General features: G+C 43.5%; 1 protein-coding gene across 1 annotated transcript; it reads left to right on the forward strand.

Annotated features, from left to right (window-relative positions):
• Window positions 1-13,092: 13,092 nt before the first annotated feature.
• LOC103698294 (probable WRKY transcription factor 35) lies at window positions 13,093-15,036 on the forward strand. The gene is made up of 2 exons (XM_008780290.2): window positions 13,093-13,257; window positions 14,310-15,036. The coding sequence occupies exons 1-2, from the start codon at window positions 13,145-13,147 to the stop codon at window positions 14,788-14,790; spliced, it is 594 nt and encodes a 197-aa protein (XP_008778512.2). The 5' UTR covers window positions 13,093-13,144; the 3' UTR covers window positions 14,791-15,036.
• Window positions 15,037-18,152: the final 3,116 nt, after the last annotated feature.

Here is an 18,152-nt window from a genome sequence, read left to right on the forward strand (position 1 = left end):
CGAGTATGTCCAACACGGCTTTCGGGCAGCACACGCGTTTAGGGAGGCGAACAGTGCAGCAGACTGGGTCGCCTCCTATGTCGCCCGATATTCTGAGGATGTTATTTGAACGTCTGCTTCAGATGTTCCCTATCCTTTGTAATTTTTACTTTTCCGTGATTTGGCAGGATGTACTCACGTTCGAGTTATATGATATGAGTAGCCGTTTTCACCAAAAAAAAAAAAAAACGTCAAAGAAATATAAAAGCATGGAAAGCAAACTTTACGACGCTTTTTTAATTTTTTCTTTTTCGCAGTGAGCGGCACTTTTAGGCATCACTAAAGAACGATGTTTCCTGAAAGCTTCATGAGGTGAAATGGTATCCTAATCTGCCACGTCGCACGTCGTCAATAATACTATTAAGCATTGCTAAGGAATGAAGAGATATTATCATCTCAAACCCTCAGTTTGGTTGAAAACTATTAGACTAAGATCTACACCATTGTTAAACAGAGACCTAACATCATTATTAGATTAAAATCTACATCCAAATTGTTTTTGTTTAAGAATTATTTTTGGAATAGAATCACAATGCTAGGCCGACAACTAATTAGAATGAAGTGATGCTCCAACTTGGCATGATCCCCTGGTCCCTTTTCTACTTTCAACACATGTTAAGGTTACTTTTCCGCATATTCAGATGACATAAAAGCATTTTTCAATTCATTATGGGAGTACGTTTCAGTGCATAGGTGCAACTGGACTCATAAAGTTAATTGACAATAATAGGTCATGGGCAATTTCTATGCTCTGGATCAATTCTCTTCAGTTACATGCTGTGGAGAGATTATACTGTACTTACCAACTTATTGACTGACGTACAACACATACTTCTTTATATGCTTCTTTTCATTTTTCTGCTTACAAAAAAGAGAAGGCTACAATACATTTTTTTTCATTTTTTTTGGCTTTAAAACACAGGAATTAGATGTTTTGATCTGATAGGAGAGTTGTTTCCCACTCTGTTTTATAATAGTTGGTGTCTAGGAGTAGAAACAATACGAGTAATGTTTCAGCTATATGTAAATAAAATCAGTAGAAACTTCATTATGGAAAAATAAGTTTGGAGTCCACTTATGCTCGAACATGCATCCCCAAATATGTGCAGCTGCAAATGTTATTGTGCATTTGCAGTAAGGTTTCATTCCAACTACTGAAGAGAACTTTCTTGAGTTACTAATGTCACGCCCCGGATCCGGATCCGTGACACGGCCGTGCTATTGCCGACTACCGCCCACAATAGCACGCAGCCTCATACCTGGGAAATAGGGTAGTCAAACCAACCAAATCTTTTCATGTGTATTCATCTAGTACAACATGCTGGTCAGTACCCAAATACAGAGCTTCTACGTAGTTTATATACACAAAAGTATATACTTGCTTTACCCCAAAAGAAAGAAGCGCTAATACCAAATTAACGTGTCTCTGGCAGCTATCAGTGGTGAGGATCTGAAAGAAAAAAGTAAATAAACGGATATGAGCTACACGGCTCAGTAAGTAATCCTGCATAATCCTACCGGATCAACCAGTAGACTAAACATGTAAATCAGGGTTTTGAGAAGCTGACATGCATGTTTATCTAAAAATCATCCTGGCATAATAAGTATGCAATTTAAACAAAGCAGTAGTGCAAATCACAAAATTTTTCATAAAATATGCATATGAAACCGTGCCCCCAGCATGCCGTGGTCCTTTTTCTCTCGGATGCTACTACGAAGTCCATTCGGCCACTGGCGGGGCCAGCTAGTCATTCTCGGCCACTAGCAAGGCCAGCGAAGTTATTCTCGGCCACTAGCAAGGCCAGCTCAGTTGCATTCGATCAGTAGCATCTTTGAGCCCGTTACAGTGCCTCTTGGCTAACTAAGACTTTATAAACTTACATGCATGATTAAAATATCAGTATCATCATGTCGCATACATAGCCATAGCTTCTGGGATCATGCAAGTTACTTATGCATTGTAACATATCAGGCATGAAACATATATACTTAAAATAAATGCTTAGGAAACATTAATAACATAATATGATCCATAACAGGATTAGGACAGGTTACTTACTGTGATTCGCCTTTCTCCTAGGTCTCCTGCGTCCTGGTGACGAGTCCTAAGTCACCTGGATTTTTGTCATAATAACAATATATTATTTTCTTTTCTACCTGAAATTTAGCCCAAGACTAATTCCTCTGTATTGGGGTCTTGGCTGGGCTCATAAGTCTTAATTGGCCTTCCGATTGGCCACTAAGCTTAATTCCCAGCTTAATTGGGTTTAATTTTGGTTTAATTTATAGTCTGGCTTGTCCAGACTTAGCCCAATTTGCTTGGGCTCGGGTTTAGTCAAATTTGGCTAAACCCTTTCCCTCTTTTTTTTTTTTCTTTTTTTTTTTTTCTTTGGGCTTAACGGGTTGCGGGTTCGGATTCGGATCCGACCCGCGAACCCGTTATTGGGTTCTTTCTCCCCCCTTCCAGAGGCTTCCGCCTCTTCACCTTCCCGACCCCCTCTCCCTCATCCGGCCGCTCTCTCTCTCTCTCTCTCTCTCTCTCTCTCTCTCTCTCTTCTCTCCGTCGTCTCCACCGAAACCATACCTCCGGCCGGCCCTCCGGCTCCCCTTCTTCTCCTCCGGCCAGATCTGTGGCCTTCCCCCTCTCGGTCACTCCCTCTCTTTCCCTCTTCTCTTCTTTGTCTCTACCGAAGCCCATGCTTCCGGCCCTCTTCTCCGGCTCCCCTTCTTCTCCTCCGGCCAGATCTGTGGCCTTCTTCTTCTCCTCCGGCCGGATCTGCCGCCTCCTCCTCCTTCCGACCTTCACCGAACCCTCCCCGGCCAGATCTACCAGCCCGGAGTGGTGCTTCCCCTTCGGGGCGGCGACGGTGGGAGGCCGGCCCTTTCCCTCTCCTTCGAAGTGATGCCGGAGGAGAGGAGAAGAGCCGGGAGGTGGGATCGAGGCCGATCTCCTCCGGGAGAACTTCTCCGGCTCCGACCACGGCGAGGTAAGGCCGTGGTCCGCAGTAAGTGCCCCCTCTTTTTTTTTTCTTTACTTTGTTCTTCTTCCTCTTCCGTTTTCTTCTTTTTTTTTTTTTTTTTTTTTTTTTTGTGGGAGTCTCGCCACCACCTCTCGGCCGGCGGAGAGGTGGGGCTCGGCTGGGGCTCGGCTGAGGCTGGCGGCCTTGAGGCCGCGTTGGTCGCCGGCACGGCAGACCCGGCGGCCCTTGGCTGCCCCTCAGCCCTAGGGCAGCCACGGCCGGGGCCTGTCACCCGCAGGCCGTGTCCGGCTGGGCTCGGCCCGGGTGGCGTGGGCTCGGCTTGGGCCGTTCTCAGGCCGGCCCGCGGCCTGTTGGTCCGGCCCGCAGCCTGTGGGTCCGGCCCACGGCCCTCCTCCTGTTCTTCTCTCCCGTGCCGGTCTCCTTCTCTCTCTCTGTGCCAGTCTCCTCCCCTCTGTTTCATCAGTGAAACAGAGGGGAGAATACCCTACAGAGGGGTATCTCCACTCCTAAAATTTTATTATTTAACCTAAGGGCCACTTACCTGGATTTTTGCTGGTTACCGTTGGGCCGTTCCTCCCCCTCGTAGTCCCTCCTTCCTCTTGGAGCTTCAGGGCTCTTCCGCCTTAGGCTCCAGGGCTTCGACTCTCTCTCTTTCAGTGTTCTTGGGGGCCTCCGACTTAGGGTTGCCGGCAGGGACTTAAATAGTGGTTTAGAAGATGAGACCCCCCCCTCTGAGAGGTCCCATCCGTTCCATGCCTCCCCTCTCCGGGAATGGCCGCCGTCCCCCCTGTCTCCGGTGCGCCGGCATCGGCTGCCAGCAGGGGTGGGGGTCACCCTTCCCTGTCGGTCTTATCCCTTCGTACTGGCTACAGTATGATTTTTTTTTTTTATATAATAATCATTATACTGGCTACAGTAAAATTTGGGCCCAACCCTTAACTGGGCCTATTTTTCTATTGGGCCTAGTAGGTTGTGGGCCCGGACATTACATTCTTCCCCCCTTAAATAAATTTCGTCCTCGAAATTAAACATACCTTGGTTCTCGAAGAGCTGAGGGTAGCGTTGTCGCATCTCTTCCTCCAATTCCCAGGTAGCTTCCCTTTCAGTGTGGTTGGTCCACTGGACTTTAACGTAGGGAATGGTGCGCCTTCGGAGGATTTGCTCTTTTCTGTCTATGATGCACAGGGGAGCCTCCTCATAGGTTAAATCTTTATTTAATTGCAGAGGCTCAGGTGGCACCACATGGCTGGGATCCGGAACGTACCTCCGTAACAAGGAGACGTGAAAGACGTTGTGTACGCCTGATAGCTCTGAAGGTAGGGCCAATTTGTAGGCAACTTTGCCTATTCTAGCAAGAACCTCAAATGGGCCAATGTAGCGAGGACTTAATTTGCCGTGTCTTCCGAATCGGGTAATACCCTTTGATGGTGAAATTTTTAGCAAGACAAAGTTCCCCTCCAAAAATTCCAAGGCCCTTCTTCCTCTGTCAGCCCATCTTTTCTGTCTATCCTGGGCAGCCTGAAGCCTTTGCTTAATTAGTAGTACCTTGTCTCTGGTGTGCTGGACCAGTTCAGGTCCTAGCATTTTCCGCTCCCCGACATCATCCCAGTGTAAGGGGGATCGGCATCTTCTCCCATAGAGAGCTTCGTATGGGGCCATCTGGATACTGGAATGGTAGCTATTGTTATAAGCAAATTCCACCAGTGGTATGTGACTATCCCAATCTTATATTAGGTATCTTTAAATTGCATGAACAATAATCTGCCCTACTTTAGCATTGCTAGAAGGTGATTCTGGATCTCACATCCCCGTTAAAAGAAAAGGATGTATACTTTTATTGTAAGATCTCTATTTAAAAATCTTCTTCTATTGTACTCTTTCCACTAGACGATGATATGTGGAATTATCATCCATAATTTTTTTTTCCTCACCTTCCTCATAAAACAATTTAGACTTGCTTCTTAGTGATAAATGAAAGCATTTAATAATTGCCCCTCTATTAGAGATAAAATAATTTATTTCAAATCTTACAAACATGATCACTAAATACAAACTCCTGCAACATCATGTGCTATTGGGCATGTTCCCGTATCAATTCTATTGCTGATTCCACTCGCATTTCCTAATGACCCCATGTCATCATCATTCTCTCTCTTTTTTTTTTTTATCAAAACATCAACTAATATTTGTTTAATTGATTTATCACAGGATCACAAACTACTGCACTTTATCCAATGTAGAATATTTGAGCCTAAAATATTCTTCAACATTGAAAATTATTCTCAGAATTTACTAAATGACTTCCAATCGAAATATTAATCTTGCATTATAATTTGCAAAGATCTAATATTTCACATTCCAAGTAAACAAAGGGGAAACTCTTAGATCTCATTTCTCAAATATACTTTCTTTCTATATAATAGTTGCCTGCATAATTTGTCATACAGATTTTATCCTCGAAGAATATTAAAAATATCTTTCCTTGTCCAAGCCTGAAACAACTTATGAATAAACCCTATCCTGCCATCAAAATAATTAACTTCAAACTAGAAGTATCATCCACAGTACCCAGTACCAAGTTAAACTTCCAATATCACCTATATACTGATACATAAATAATCACAATGTACTTTAATATTCCATGGCTAGTACTCCACTTAATATCAGTCAAAATATACTTTAATCATAATCCAAAATACAAATTACTCCATCGAGAAATCTCCAAAATAATTTATTCTTATTTTGGCATGGCTTGCTAGCATTCTGATTCAAAACACCAAAATCCTTAGTAGTCTTAAATCTTAAATTCTGATACCATACCTGTCACAATCATGCCCCTAGAATGGTTTTGTATTAGCCCTAACATCTTTCTTTTTGTTGCTCCTTGTCACCTATCAAAATATTTGTGTCAAGCAATTTTTGTGACAGACCGATGATGCGACCAATAAAATCTTTTCTTTCCTTTCCGGTTATGCGGAATCTCACTAAATGAGACTTAACTACCCATTTCCTTATTAAAGCTTAAAATTTTTACTCATGGTTAACCTATTGCTCTGATACCACGAAATGTCACGCCCCGGATCCGGATCCGTGACACGGCCGTGCTATTGCCGACTACCGCCCACAATAGCACGCAGCCTCATACCTGGAAAATAGGGTAGTCAAACCAACCAAATCTTTTCATGTGTATTCATCTAGTACAACATGCTGGTCAGTACCCAAATACAGAGCTTCTACGTAGTTTATATACACAAAAGTATATACTTGCTTTACCCCAAAAGAAAGAAGCGCTAATACCAAATTAACGTGTCTCTGGCAGCTATCAGTGGTGAGGATCTGAAAGAAAAAAGTAAATAAACGGATATGAGCTACACGGCTCAGTAAGTAATCCTGCATAATCCTACCGGATCAACCAGTAGACTAAACATGTAAATCAGGATTTTGAGAAGCTGACATGCATGTTTATCTAAAAATCATCCTGGCATAATAAGTATGCAATTTAAACAAAGCAGTAGTGCAAATCACAAAATTTTTCATAAAATATGCATATGAAACCGTGCCCCCAGCATGCCGTGGTCCTTTTTCTCTCGGATGCTACTACGAAGTCCATTCGGCCACTGGCGGGGCCAGCTAGTCATTCTCGGCCACTAGCAAGGCCAGCGAAGTTATTCTCGGCCACTAGCAAGGCCAGCTCAGTTGCATTCGATCAGTAGCATCTTTGAGCCCGTTACAGTGCCTCTTGGCTAACTAAGACTTTATAAACTTACATGCATGATTAAAATATCAGTATCATCATGTCGCATACATAGCCATAGCTTCTGGGATCATGCAAGTTACTTATGCATTGTAACATATCAGGCATGAAACATATATACTTAAAATAAATGCTTAGGAAACATTAATAACATAATATGATCCATAACAGGATTAGGACAGGTTACTTACTGTGATTCGCCTTTCTCCTAGGTCTCCTGCGTCCTGGTGACGAGTCCTAAGTCACCTGGATTTTTGTCATAATAACAATATATTATTTTCTTTTCTACCTGAAATTTAGCCCAAGACTAATTCCTCTGTATTGGGGTCTTGGCTGGGCTCATAAGTCTTAATTGGCCTTCCGATTGGCCACTAAGCTTAATTCCCAGCTTAATTGGGTTTAATTTTGGTTTAATTTATAGTCTGGCTTGTCCAGACTTAGCCCAATTTGCTTGGGCTCGGGTTTAGTCAAATTTGGCTAAACCCTTTCCCTCTTTTTTTTTTTTCTTTTTTTTTTTTCTTTGGGCTTAACGGGTTGCGGGTTCGGATTCGGATCCGACCCGCGAACCCGTTATTGGGTTCTTTCTCCCCCCTTCCAGAGGCTTCCGCCTCTTCACCTTCCCGACCCCCTCTCCCTCATCCGGCCGCTCTCTCTCTCTCTCTCTCTCTCTCTCTCTTTTCTCTCCGTCGTCTCCACCGAAACCATACCTCCGGCCGGCCCTCCGGCTCCCCTTCTTCTCCTCCGGCCAGATCTGTGGCCTTCCCCCTCTCGGTCACTCCCTCTCTTTCCCTCTTCTCTTCTTTGTCTCTACCGAAGCCCATGCTTCCGGCCCTCTTCTCCGGCTCCCCTTCTTCTCCTCCGGCCAGATCTGTGGCCTTCTTCTTCTCCTCCGGCCGGATCTGCCGCCTCCTCCTCCTTCCGACCTTCACCGAACCCTCTCCGGCCAGATCTACCAGCCCGGAGTGGTGCTTCCCCTTCGGGGCGGCGACGGTGGGAGGCCGGCCCTTTCCCTCTCCTTCGAAGTGATGCCGGAGGAGAGGAGAAGAGCCGGGAGGTGGGATCGAGGCCGATCTCCTCCGGGAGAACTTCTCCGGCTCCGACCACGGCGAGGTAAGGCCGTGGTCCGCGGTAAGTGCCCCCTCTTTTTTTTTTTCTTTACTTTGTTCTTCTTCCTCTTCCGTTTTCTTCTTTTTTTTTTTTTTTTTTTTTTTTTGTGGGAGTCTCGCCACCACCTCTCGGCCGGCGGAGAGGTGGGGCTCGGCTGGGGCTCGGCTGAGGCTGGCGGCCTTGAGGCCGCGTTGGTCGCCGGCACGGCAGACCCGGCGGCCCTTGGCTGCCCCTCAGCCCTAGGGCAGCCACGGCCGGGGCCTGTCACCCGCAGGCCGAGTCCGGCTGGGCTCGGCCCGGGTGGCGTGGGCTCGGCTTGGGCCGTTCTCAGGCCGGCCCGCGGCCTGTTGGTCCGGCCCGCAGCCTGTGGGTCCGGCCCACGGCCCTCCTCCTGTTCTTCTCTCCCGTGCCGGTCTCCTTCTCTCTCTCTGTGCCAGTCTCCTCCCCTCTGTTTCATCAGTGAAACAGAGGGGAGAATACCCTACAGAGGGGTATCTCCACTCCTAAAATTTTATTATTTAACCTAAGGGCCACTTACCTGGATTTTTGCTGGTTACCGTTGGGCCGTTCCTCCCCCTCGTAGTCCCTCCTTCCTCTTGGAGCTTCAGGGCTCTTCCGCCTTAGGCTCCAGGGCTTCGACTCTCTCTCTTTCAGTGTTCTTGGGGGCCTCCGACTTAGGGTTGCCGGCAGGGACTTAAATAGTGGTTTAGAAGATGAGACCCCCCCTCTGAGAGGTCCCATCCGTTCCATGCCTCCCCTCTCCGGGAATGGCCGCCGTCCCCCCTGTCTCCGGTGCGCCGGCATCGGCTGCCAGCAGGGGTGGGGGTCACCCTTCCCTGTCGGTCTTATCCCTTCGTACTGGCTACAGTATGATTTTTTTTTTTTTTTATAATAATCATTATACTGGCTACAGTAAAATTTGGGCCCAACCCTTAACTGGGCCTATTTTTCTATTGGGCCTAGTAGGTTGTGGGCCCGGACATTACAACTAATCTGCCATTCAGTGATCTACTTTGATTTATTTCTACCTTTTCCATTCTAGAATTTAGGCAGGATAAGCTTGTAATAAATTATTTGAAGTATAGGAGCCTTGCTGGAGCAATCATCTTTTAAAATATTATATTAGTGCTTGTATTCTTGCTGAGACAGAGGATATGAGTATACAACTTTAATTACGTTTGCTGCTTGTCAAACTGGAACACGTCTTGCAGCTTTTTGAGGATAATCTTGTGAGAAATTGGACAAGATCTTGTAGATTTCTCGATCAGTTAGTGAAATGTGGGTAATAGGGTGCTGAAAAGAAACTTTTCCTTCACAAAAAAGAGACAAAACTAAAACCTGTGTCCTTCCATTTTGCCAAATAAACTTTTCTTAGAATTTATATTTCTCAATTTCTTGCAGTTTGTGATTTGGTGGAAGGTGTTGAATTGTCACGAATAAATGGATATCACTATTATTCATTGGGAACTTGCAACAATTGGATTTTTCTTTCACAGTTCAACAGCAGAAGAAGCTTAAATATGTTGGGCATAAGGATAAGATAGAATAATGATCTGTAGGACACGTGTCATATAATTTGATGCATGTTTGGAGGTGATGCTCCCATGTATTCGCTAGCTATGAGTTGCACATACTCAATGGTCCTTTTAAATGATCTAAATTGGATTGGAGGGACATACGTAAATAACACGATAATTTGATACTTGAATGATTAAAGTCTTTCTTCATCTTGCATTCTTTTTAACAGTTCTTTGATCTTGTGGTAATGATAGTTTGATTGTTAATATATATTTTGAAGTTGAAATTATAGGCTAAAATTATGGCTAAGAAAATATCTAGGTCAAGACAACCAAAGCACTCGTCCATGTGCTTGAAGGAGATTGGGGGGGCAAAGACGAAAAGGGTGGTGATGAGCAATACAAAGGAGTGATCGAACGAGTCTGAAAGCATTCCTCCAGCATGCTTGACTAATGATATCTACCCGTGTGAATGAGTTGTCTACTAGCATGAAGAAGAAAGAGAAGGCCGGATGAGGACACTCAAGAGAGGAGGCAGAGGTGGCATTGGCAAAGATAATTAGAATTGAGATGGGTGAATTGGGCGAAAGCAAGAAGAGGAGGATGTCATTAGGCATCCGACAATACTTAAAAGCGTCATCTTATATAAAACGCTTTTGATAATGCTTATTGGCATGGTCTAGTATAAGAAATTGTCGATATCTAAAAAGTGCCTTGAAAATTTATACTTTATGCTTTCTGACATTTATAAGCCTTGTCACTTTTTGATACTTATAGAAAAACGTTGCGATATTTTGGTGTGCTTTAGGAACTTCCTTTTTCTTGTAGTTAGGTGACAAAATTTCAGAGGACTTTACTACGGTACAATGAATTCTCCCATGGAATCATGAAAATTCCACCACCAGGCCCGACAAAACAATCCTTCTCAAATACATGGTTTTGCCTCCATTTTCATTATGATTGGGACTTGACACGTACGTAAATTGCGCCATAATTTTGAATCCACAAGATCTCTTATTTGAATTGGGCAACAAATGAAAGACAAAGTTCTTCTTTGCAACACCATCATCACATAACTAAAGAATTATTAGTTTTGCTGTACGAGAACAGGAAGTTTCTAAACCGGTGGACAAGAATGAGAACAAGAAGTTTCGCCCACTCGGTATACATGCACAAACCTATAAATCTATGTCTATTGCCTAATAAAGTAGAGTGCTTGCATTATATAATACAATCCATGCTTGTCTTGATGAGGACCACAAGATCACCAAATATAATTCTATTGGTCGGACTTGGCCTACCCACTTTGTGCTTACGCTCGGTCATTTAATATACTAATCAACAGAAAATCTTAAAACGTGAGACACAAGTAGTCTGAATCCATGCTTACGCTCCTTCCTCAGGACCTCTTTCCAAATGCTTGTAAAACATAAGTACTCTGAATCTACACCATTATTAATTCAGTCATACAATATAGCCGCCATCTTTGCTCAACCAGATTCCTCAAATCTTTAGTTAACCAATGAAGCAGCTCGCATCATAATTTTGCTCACTTTCAGTCAGAACTATATATAGCTAGCCGTCTAATACATATACATTGACCATAGAGGGGAGTGTGGAATTCTTCCTCGTGCTGGAGTTTTCACGGCTTATTAATGTTGATGATGTAAAGTACTTCTAGGTTATTGTTTTTCTTTTTAATATCGTCGCCTTGTTAATTAAAGTCTTTTTACAAATCTATACTTATATGTATATATTTTTTTATTTAAAAATGTTTATTCTCAAGCCAACAGGAGTCTGGGTGGTTGGGGATTCAAAGAACATAGTCTAATGTGACACCAGGCATGCATGCAACCAGTGGGAAAGGCTAGATCGAGCTCTTCCTGTCTATATACAACGTATTAGGGGGAATCAGCAGACTTATCCTATACTGGGAGTAAAGTCCCTCAACTATCTCGTTTCACAAATGATACCACCAATAAACTATGCTTTTCATTCAAAAGAAACAAATAAAGTATGCTAAAGTCATACTTTCGTGTCCAAGGCCTTATTTTCATATTGTCCATCATAATCACTAATGGAAGCCTGCCACGTATAGCTGCTACTGTATCTAATCCATCTTCAATATAAATAGACAGGGCCAACATTCTCTTGTGTGAATTAGCTAGGCCCCACTTGGTCAGCAGAATTTTTTTAGATTACTTGTTCCTCACCCAAGGTCTCAGCAGATATTTTTTAGATTACTTGTTCCTCACCCAAGATCTCTTGCAGCTGACGATCAGCTTATCATCGGCTCTGATAGTATTTATAATAATTCAAAAATTTATTTAAAAAAATAAGTAAAAAATATTTTTTATTTTTTTCATTTTATATGAATATTTAATTTTTTTTATAGTAAAATATTAATATGAAACTAAATATATGCCTGTATAGTCCTGTAATCTATAAGCTCAGGGACTGGATTCGGTTTCACTCTATTAGAGTTTCGGTATGCACCCAATCCCGGATCCGGCCTCCAAACCGGTACACGGTGCGGAAGACTCCTCAATAGAAAAGTCCACGCAGTCATCCCCTAAACGAGAGAAAAATATTTCCAAGTAAAATTTAAGCGCTTCTTCAACTAACTAGGTCTTCCCTCAGACCCCAAGACAGCGAGACAAACTTCAAGGACCATGACCCAGTCCTCCCTTCCTCACCACAGTGTACCTAACGTATGAAATAGGTCCCATTACCTTTGAAATGCCCTCCACCCTACATATATTCTCAGCCCTTAATTAATTGTGCTCTCCCCCATACACATACCCCTATCCTATGTATGCTTCCCTTCTCCCACTTTATATCCCAACTTACGCAGCACTAACAGAAGCCCAAAACCAGCAGCCATGGAAGACATCTTGAACCAAATCCATCGTGCATGCGAGCTAGCCAGAGACCTAGAAACCAGCCTCCCACACTTCGTAGACAATCCCCCGCGCATCTTGAGCTCCTGTGGAGAGATTCTTGGTGCCCTCCACAAAGCCATGCATGGGCTACACTCTCTATGCGCACCACACTATAGCACCCAGTTCCAGTTGCCCTTTGGGGAGACGTCGGGGTCTCCTCCGGATATCCGCGTAGGGTCATCTACGGGTATACGCGCCGGAGAAGGGAGCTCGCGTGGTGCTAGTTCCATGCAAGCAATCAATCTTATCCGAGGGCCATTGATGGAAGAAGACAGTCCGCTCCCTGGACGCGGGATGCCAAAGAGCGAAACGGGCGTGCTGGATTTGCGGCAACTGGGGTTGGAAATCCAAGCGACATCCGCGTTCATGGAGATGATGGAGATCGGGAGTGGCTCCGGCTGCGGTGGCACCACTGAGACGAATGTTGAGGCATTCGGTAGGGGGGGTGGAGAGGCTCCGGTGGCGACGGAGGGCTCGTCGGGTTCCGGCAAAAGACCGGCCGGGTCGTTGACTCAAAGATCTTCGAGGAGGAGGTAAATTCCAATCTTTAGACTTTTCGATGAGTTCCCACTGGTATTTTCTCTTTGGAAAGGTCAAGGAATTTTCCTTTCATGTGGGTTTGATAGTGATTGAGAACCACAGAGAAGTTGCACACATACTTGCTTACCTCACCATATTTTTATTATAACAACGTACCCCAGAAGAAAGTTTTTACTACAGAATGATCACGGTAAAAGGTTTGAAAGTGGTTATGTTGGAGTTATATTTGTAGTTATTTGAATTGTCAGGAGGGATACCGGCGGGATGATCGTGAGGGTGCCGGCCCGCCGAGCAGGAAACATGGAGATTCCGCCCGACGACGGATACACCTGGAGGAAGTATGGCCAGAAAGAGATCCTGGGATCCAAATTTCCAAGGTAACCATCTCTTCTATTTAACCCCCTTTTTTTAGGCAGCAAAGTGTTTTTTCTTTTTCTTTTTCTGAGGAAGCAAAACAGAATTAATAACTAGCGAAATGCCAGTAACTTGGCTATCCCATGCTTCCAGCCGATGTAGTATTGCTTCCATACTCTCACCAAGGCCTAGTGAGATGTGATGACTTGGTAGCTCCATACATTCATTGTGAACATACCTTGTATGTATGTAGGGCCTTGAGACTTGTAAATCAGGTTAAATAAGGAATGGAAACTTGAGGATTTATAATGGAATCAGCTACCAGAGGCTTCTTCCCGGTTCCCATCCATAAGAAGAGGGATGCAGAAGATATATTAAGTTCAGGGTTATAAATTAATCATTAGTTTTATGAATGACCTTCTCATATCATATGGTCCACTGGATAAAATTTGGTTTTACTATGTTATACCATTGCCATAACAATAAAGCATCGTTTTTTTTCCCTCGAGTCCAGAAAGTCATCAAGGGTTTCTTGTATGCTGGGTTGTAATGGAATACTACGTCGTCTCTTCGGGAGGGTTAATTTCCGCTCTCTTTCCTTTTTCCTTCTTTTAACTACTGTTACTTCTCTTCCTTCAATCTTCTTCTCTTCTTTTCTTCTCTTGCATGAAACCTTTTTCATTTTTTTGATGAAAGCGATTAAGGGTCCGCTTAATGATTTTTCTTTGCTATTTTCCCCAGAAGCTGCCTCTTGTTATTAATCAAAGCATTTCAAATTCTTCCTTGGAACATCTGTGATCCAACTGGGTCATCTTAGTCCTTCCTTCCTCTTATTCATTTACACAAATCCCAGGCCCTTCCAGTACTCCTTATTTTTTGGTGAATCAGAATCATTCAAATTGCAAACATCAAAAGAATATAGTTAGCGAGCTACATCTGAATGTTCTCAAATCTATCTCGGCCTTCCGCTGGCTCCTTATATTTCTATCTGTATCCTAAATATCTATCTGGTTTTTACAACTAATTAATTAGAAGCTATCACTATAAAAATTATATATATACATGCCTTTGGCAGGAGTTACTACCGGTGCACCCACAAGAGCTACTATGGTTGTGAGGCAAAGAAGCAAGTCCAGAGGCTCGACGATGATCCATACACATACGAGGTCAAGTACTGCGGCACCCATAGCTGCCAGACCTCCACCGCACCACTCCTCATCCCCTCCATGGCACCCACCAACGACAACAGCAGCAGCAACCCACAAGGGGAAGCCCTGATGCCCGAGGCTCCCGCACAGCCACATTCTTCCCTACTCGCTTCAACCGAACTGGGTATCTGGTTCTCCAGGGAGTTCGAGCATGGCCAAAGGGAAACCCAACCCCTCATCGTTCCTCATGGTGGGGAGGGCAGCAGCACACAAGCTGGACCTTCTCACTTGCAAGGTGGAAGGGAGGTCGACTGTCCCGTGGCAGACCTGGCCGATGCCATGTTCAATTCAGGCAGCAGCGGGAGCAGCATGGATGCTTTCTTCTCGCAACCGTCGCAAGACAATTGAAGAGAAAAAGAGGCAGATATGAAGCCATTAGAACGTCAACGCCATTTTCTAACCTCTTTGTATTTCCAGGATTAGAACATTAGGAGTAGGACGGGATTCACATGATTCTTTTTTAGCCACCCTTCTGGCTTTGGTTAAGTCGCAAGTGCCTTGTACTACGATCGATGAGGTGTGCTGCATGTTATACATAACAATTTTGTACCTCCGGATTAGAAATTTGAACGAAGAAGTTGAAATATTGAGTTTTATGGTAAATATAGAGCTGCGATGAGTCTTGGGGTTTTTTAAATATGGGCTGCTTATTTTTTTAAAAGAAAGAAAATACACAACTTATTGTTTGCTTTAAAGATCATCCATTTTTTATCACTATTGCTTTCAAAAATGGTAGCCACTTCCTAGCTATAGCTTAATTTTACTGTTTTACCTCCTTTTTTTTTACTATAACCTCATGAAATCATGAAATTATATATACACAGCCCTAGTAAAGATCAAATTAGGAGCCAAATGACCATTACAAAGGTCACAAAGTGAACATAGAGACAGATTTCTGAGGCATTAATAAATTTGTGCGTATATATTAATTAAGGCTCGAGGTGTCCTGGGGGGAGGTCGCTCAATATCTCTCCATAATCTGGAAGCCTTGGAGTCTACCATGCATCATAAGAAGACGTTTTTTTTCCCAAAAAAAAGATTTTGGAAAATCCTGTTAATTCCTGTGCAACCATAAAATCATCTTTTAAAAAATTATCCTTCAGAGAGAACAGGCAGGTTTTCTAGGCTTGCATTAAATTAGAAGATCATAGACATTAATATCATCCTGTCGCAGGTTACATGCTTCTAGTCTTTTATTTGATTTTATGAGGGAATATTGCCAATAAGAATGACTTTGAAATTAGGACAGTTCATGTAGAAATGAGGTGAAGTTCTTTTGAGCCATGGTTAAATGTTACCCTTAACATACCAGGATTAAGCGTGAGACCGGATTTTTGTGCACCATGGATGAGGTAGGTGGTTCACGAAAGATTTTATTATCCATTTTACGCTAAGAGTACGCACAGCATTTACGTACCTTGGCATTAAGTGTCTCGCCTGAGAAGCATCAAATGATGATAAGTTTGTTTGCAAATTCGAATAAAGTTTGTAGAAGGCCCAAGTGCATTTAAAAGAATGTTCAATGTCCTAAATTCCTAATAAAGTCTATCATTAGATGCGGCCGGACCCACCACAGGGTCTATTATTTCCGACGGTGATGTCGTAATCATCGTGAGGACATCATCAATGTGGTGTGCGGCGGTTTCATCCCACGAGACATGTTCCCAGAACCCTGTTCTCACTCCTTACGTTCTCATTCCGAATTCACACGCAGAACTTCAAGTCTTGAACGATCTTCCTGGGAAATTTCCAATGATTGGACGTGGGGGCGCTTGTCCTCCTCGTTTTCTTCTCTCGTTTTCTAGTTTCATATAAACTCCTTTGCCGTCTAGTTTTCAAGTACTCCTTTGCCCTTGGAAAAGGTCCCACTCTCTTTCTCTACGTGAACCCTTCTTTGGGTTTCTCCCCCCCTGCCAAGCTTGTTAGAAGTTTCCCAATAAGCTTTATCGCCCATCGCACACTTCACGGCTCTTTGGAATTGCTCGGCAAGGATTATATTGGCTGCAGGCATCTCGTGGGGTCGTCAGCTGGGGACAGCGTGCATGTTGACTGCTCACTTGAAAGTAGACTCGCTGTTCGGTAATCTATCGTTTACTTCGGTTGGATACTGTAGAATCTTGGGAAAGAACTCGGCGACTTCACCTTTTTTTTTTTTTGGATCAATAGTAAGCTTTTCTTTCCCTTTTTAATCCCATTTAAAATCGAAAAACTAAAACATGGATCTAAGCCGGACGAGTTTGCTAGCCTTGACAATCTGGATTAATTTAGAGGAAGGTGACACCAAATCATCAAGGGCTGCTATTTGCTCCAGCCAGATGGTTTAAGTCCGCTTAAGTTATGTTTAGTTGAAAAATCTCTTACTCGTAATCTGGATAGTTATCTTGTTTAATAATACAGAATTTAAATATTATAATATGATTTTATATCTCATCAATATATAGGGCTTGAAAAAGGCACCATGAATACAAATGAATTAATCATCCATACATTCTACTGCAAAAAAAAAAAATATCATACTATATATATTCTATTGAAACATATGTTATAATATGTTGTAATATATTATAAAATGTTATAATATGTTCTATTGCAGAAAAAAAAAGCTTTGTCGAATCACTCGTTTCCTCTTCAACGAACATAAGATAGGAGAGGTTCGGTACTGTTCCAGCTTACTTGAGGGATATTTTGCATTCCGATCTCCTTAGATGTACCCATACTAGAGTGTATGAACTATCCGGTTCAAAGAGAAAAAAATTAGAAACCCACTTAGCCCATTTAATTTGGATCAAGGTCCTACATATCAGGACTAGTTCATCAATTGGTGTGGATGTAAGTTATTCTTAAAATGGTGAAGCCCTTGTGGCGCCATTCTTCTACCAGAAGGAGCATGCGGTGTAATAGCCAACTCCTTTGGACTAATGGCCAGCCTGAAGAGGCCAGGCCCATTGGCGGTTGATCGTGGTCGACTGATCATGGGAGGTAGAGAAGAAGACTCCCGACCTCTCTGATCTTGCTGGACTCCGAGAGTCTATGGTGATCCAAGCACCGACCAAATCTTAGGGGTAAATTCACCTATTTAAAGTCTTCTTCTTCTCCTCTGTTGAATCCTTCACAAACGCCCAAAACAATGCGACCGATTTCAAGTTTTCTTCCAGATTTTCTTCCTTGGATCTTCACCGAAGAAGCTGTCAGACCACCTTACTGGACCAAGGTGAGTAATCTACGCTGTTTTCTCTTTCTTTCCTAGTGTTTTAGCCATGATTCACCTTGATTTAGGCTAGCAAATTGCCAGATTTTCATTCAAAATAGGGGTGTCTTGTTTCCGTCCCTTTCTTTTGTGGTCACTGCCGTTGGACGTTGGATTTGACCGAACTTTGTGGCCAAGAAAGATGCCACTGAGATAGCATGGGGTGTTGCCTCTCTTCCTGTACTCGATTCTATGCACGATTGGGGCACAACGGCATGAGAGGCCATAATCGCCTCGCCGCATTGTGCCGTTTATAGCACGGGCTGCAACCACCATACTGGCAACCAGCACCACCCTAGCCTCCCTCTCCCTCTTCTCATCTCTACCATGTGGACCGGAACCCGAGCCATGCGACCTGCTAAGTTTCTTTCTTAGTATCCCTTCATTTTACTTGTTCCACTGGCCATCGTCTCAATGGATGCCGCTGTCGGCGGTGGCTGCCATTGTCAGGGCTAGCTCTCAT

This window comes from Phoenix dactylifera, chromosome 13 (assembly GCF_009389715.1).
Source record: "Phoenix dactylifera cultivar Barhee BC4 chromosome 13, palm_55x_up_171113_PBpolish2nd_filt_p, whole genome shotgun sequence".
NCBI lineage: Eukaryota > Viridiplantae > Streptophyta > Magnoliopsida > Arecales > Arecaceae > Phoenix > Phoenix dactylifera.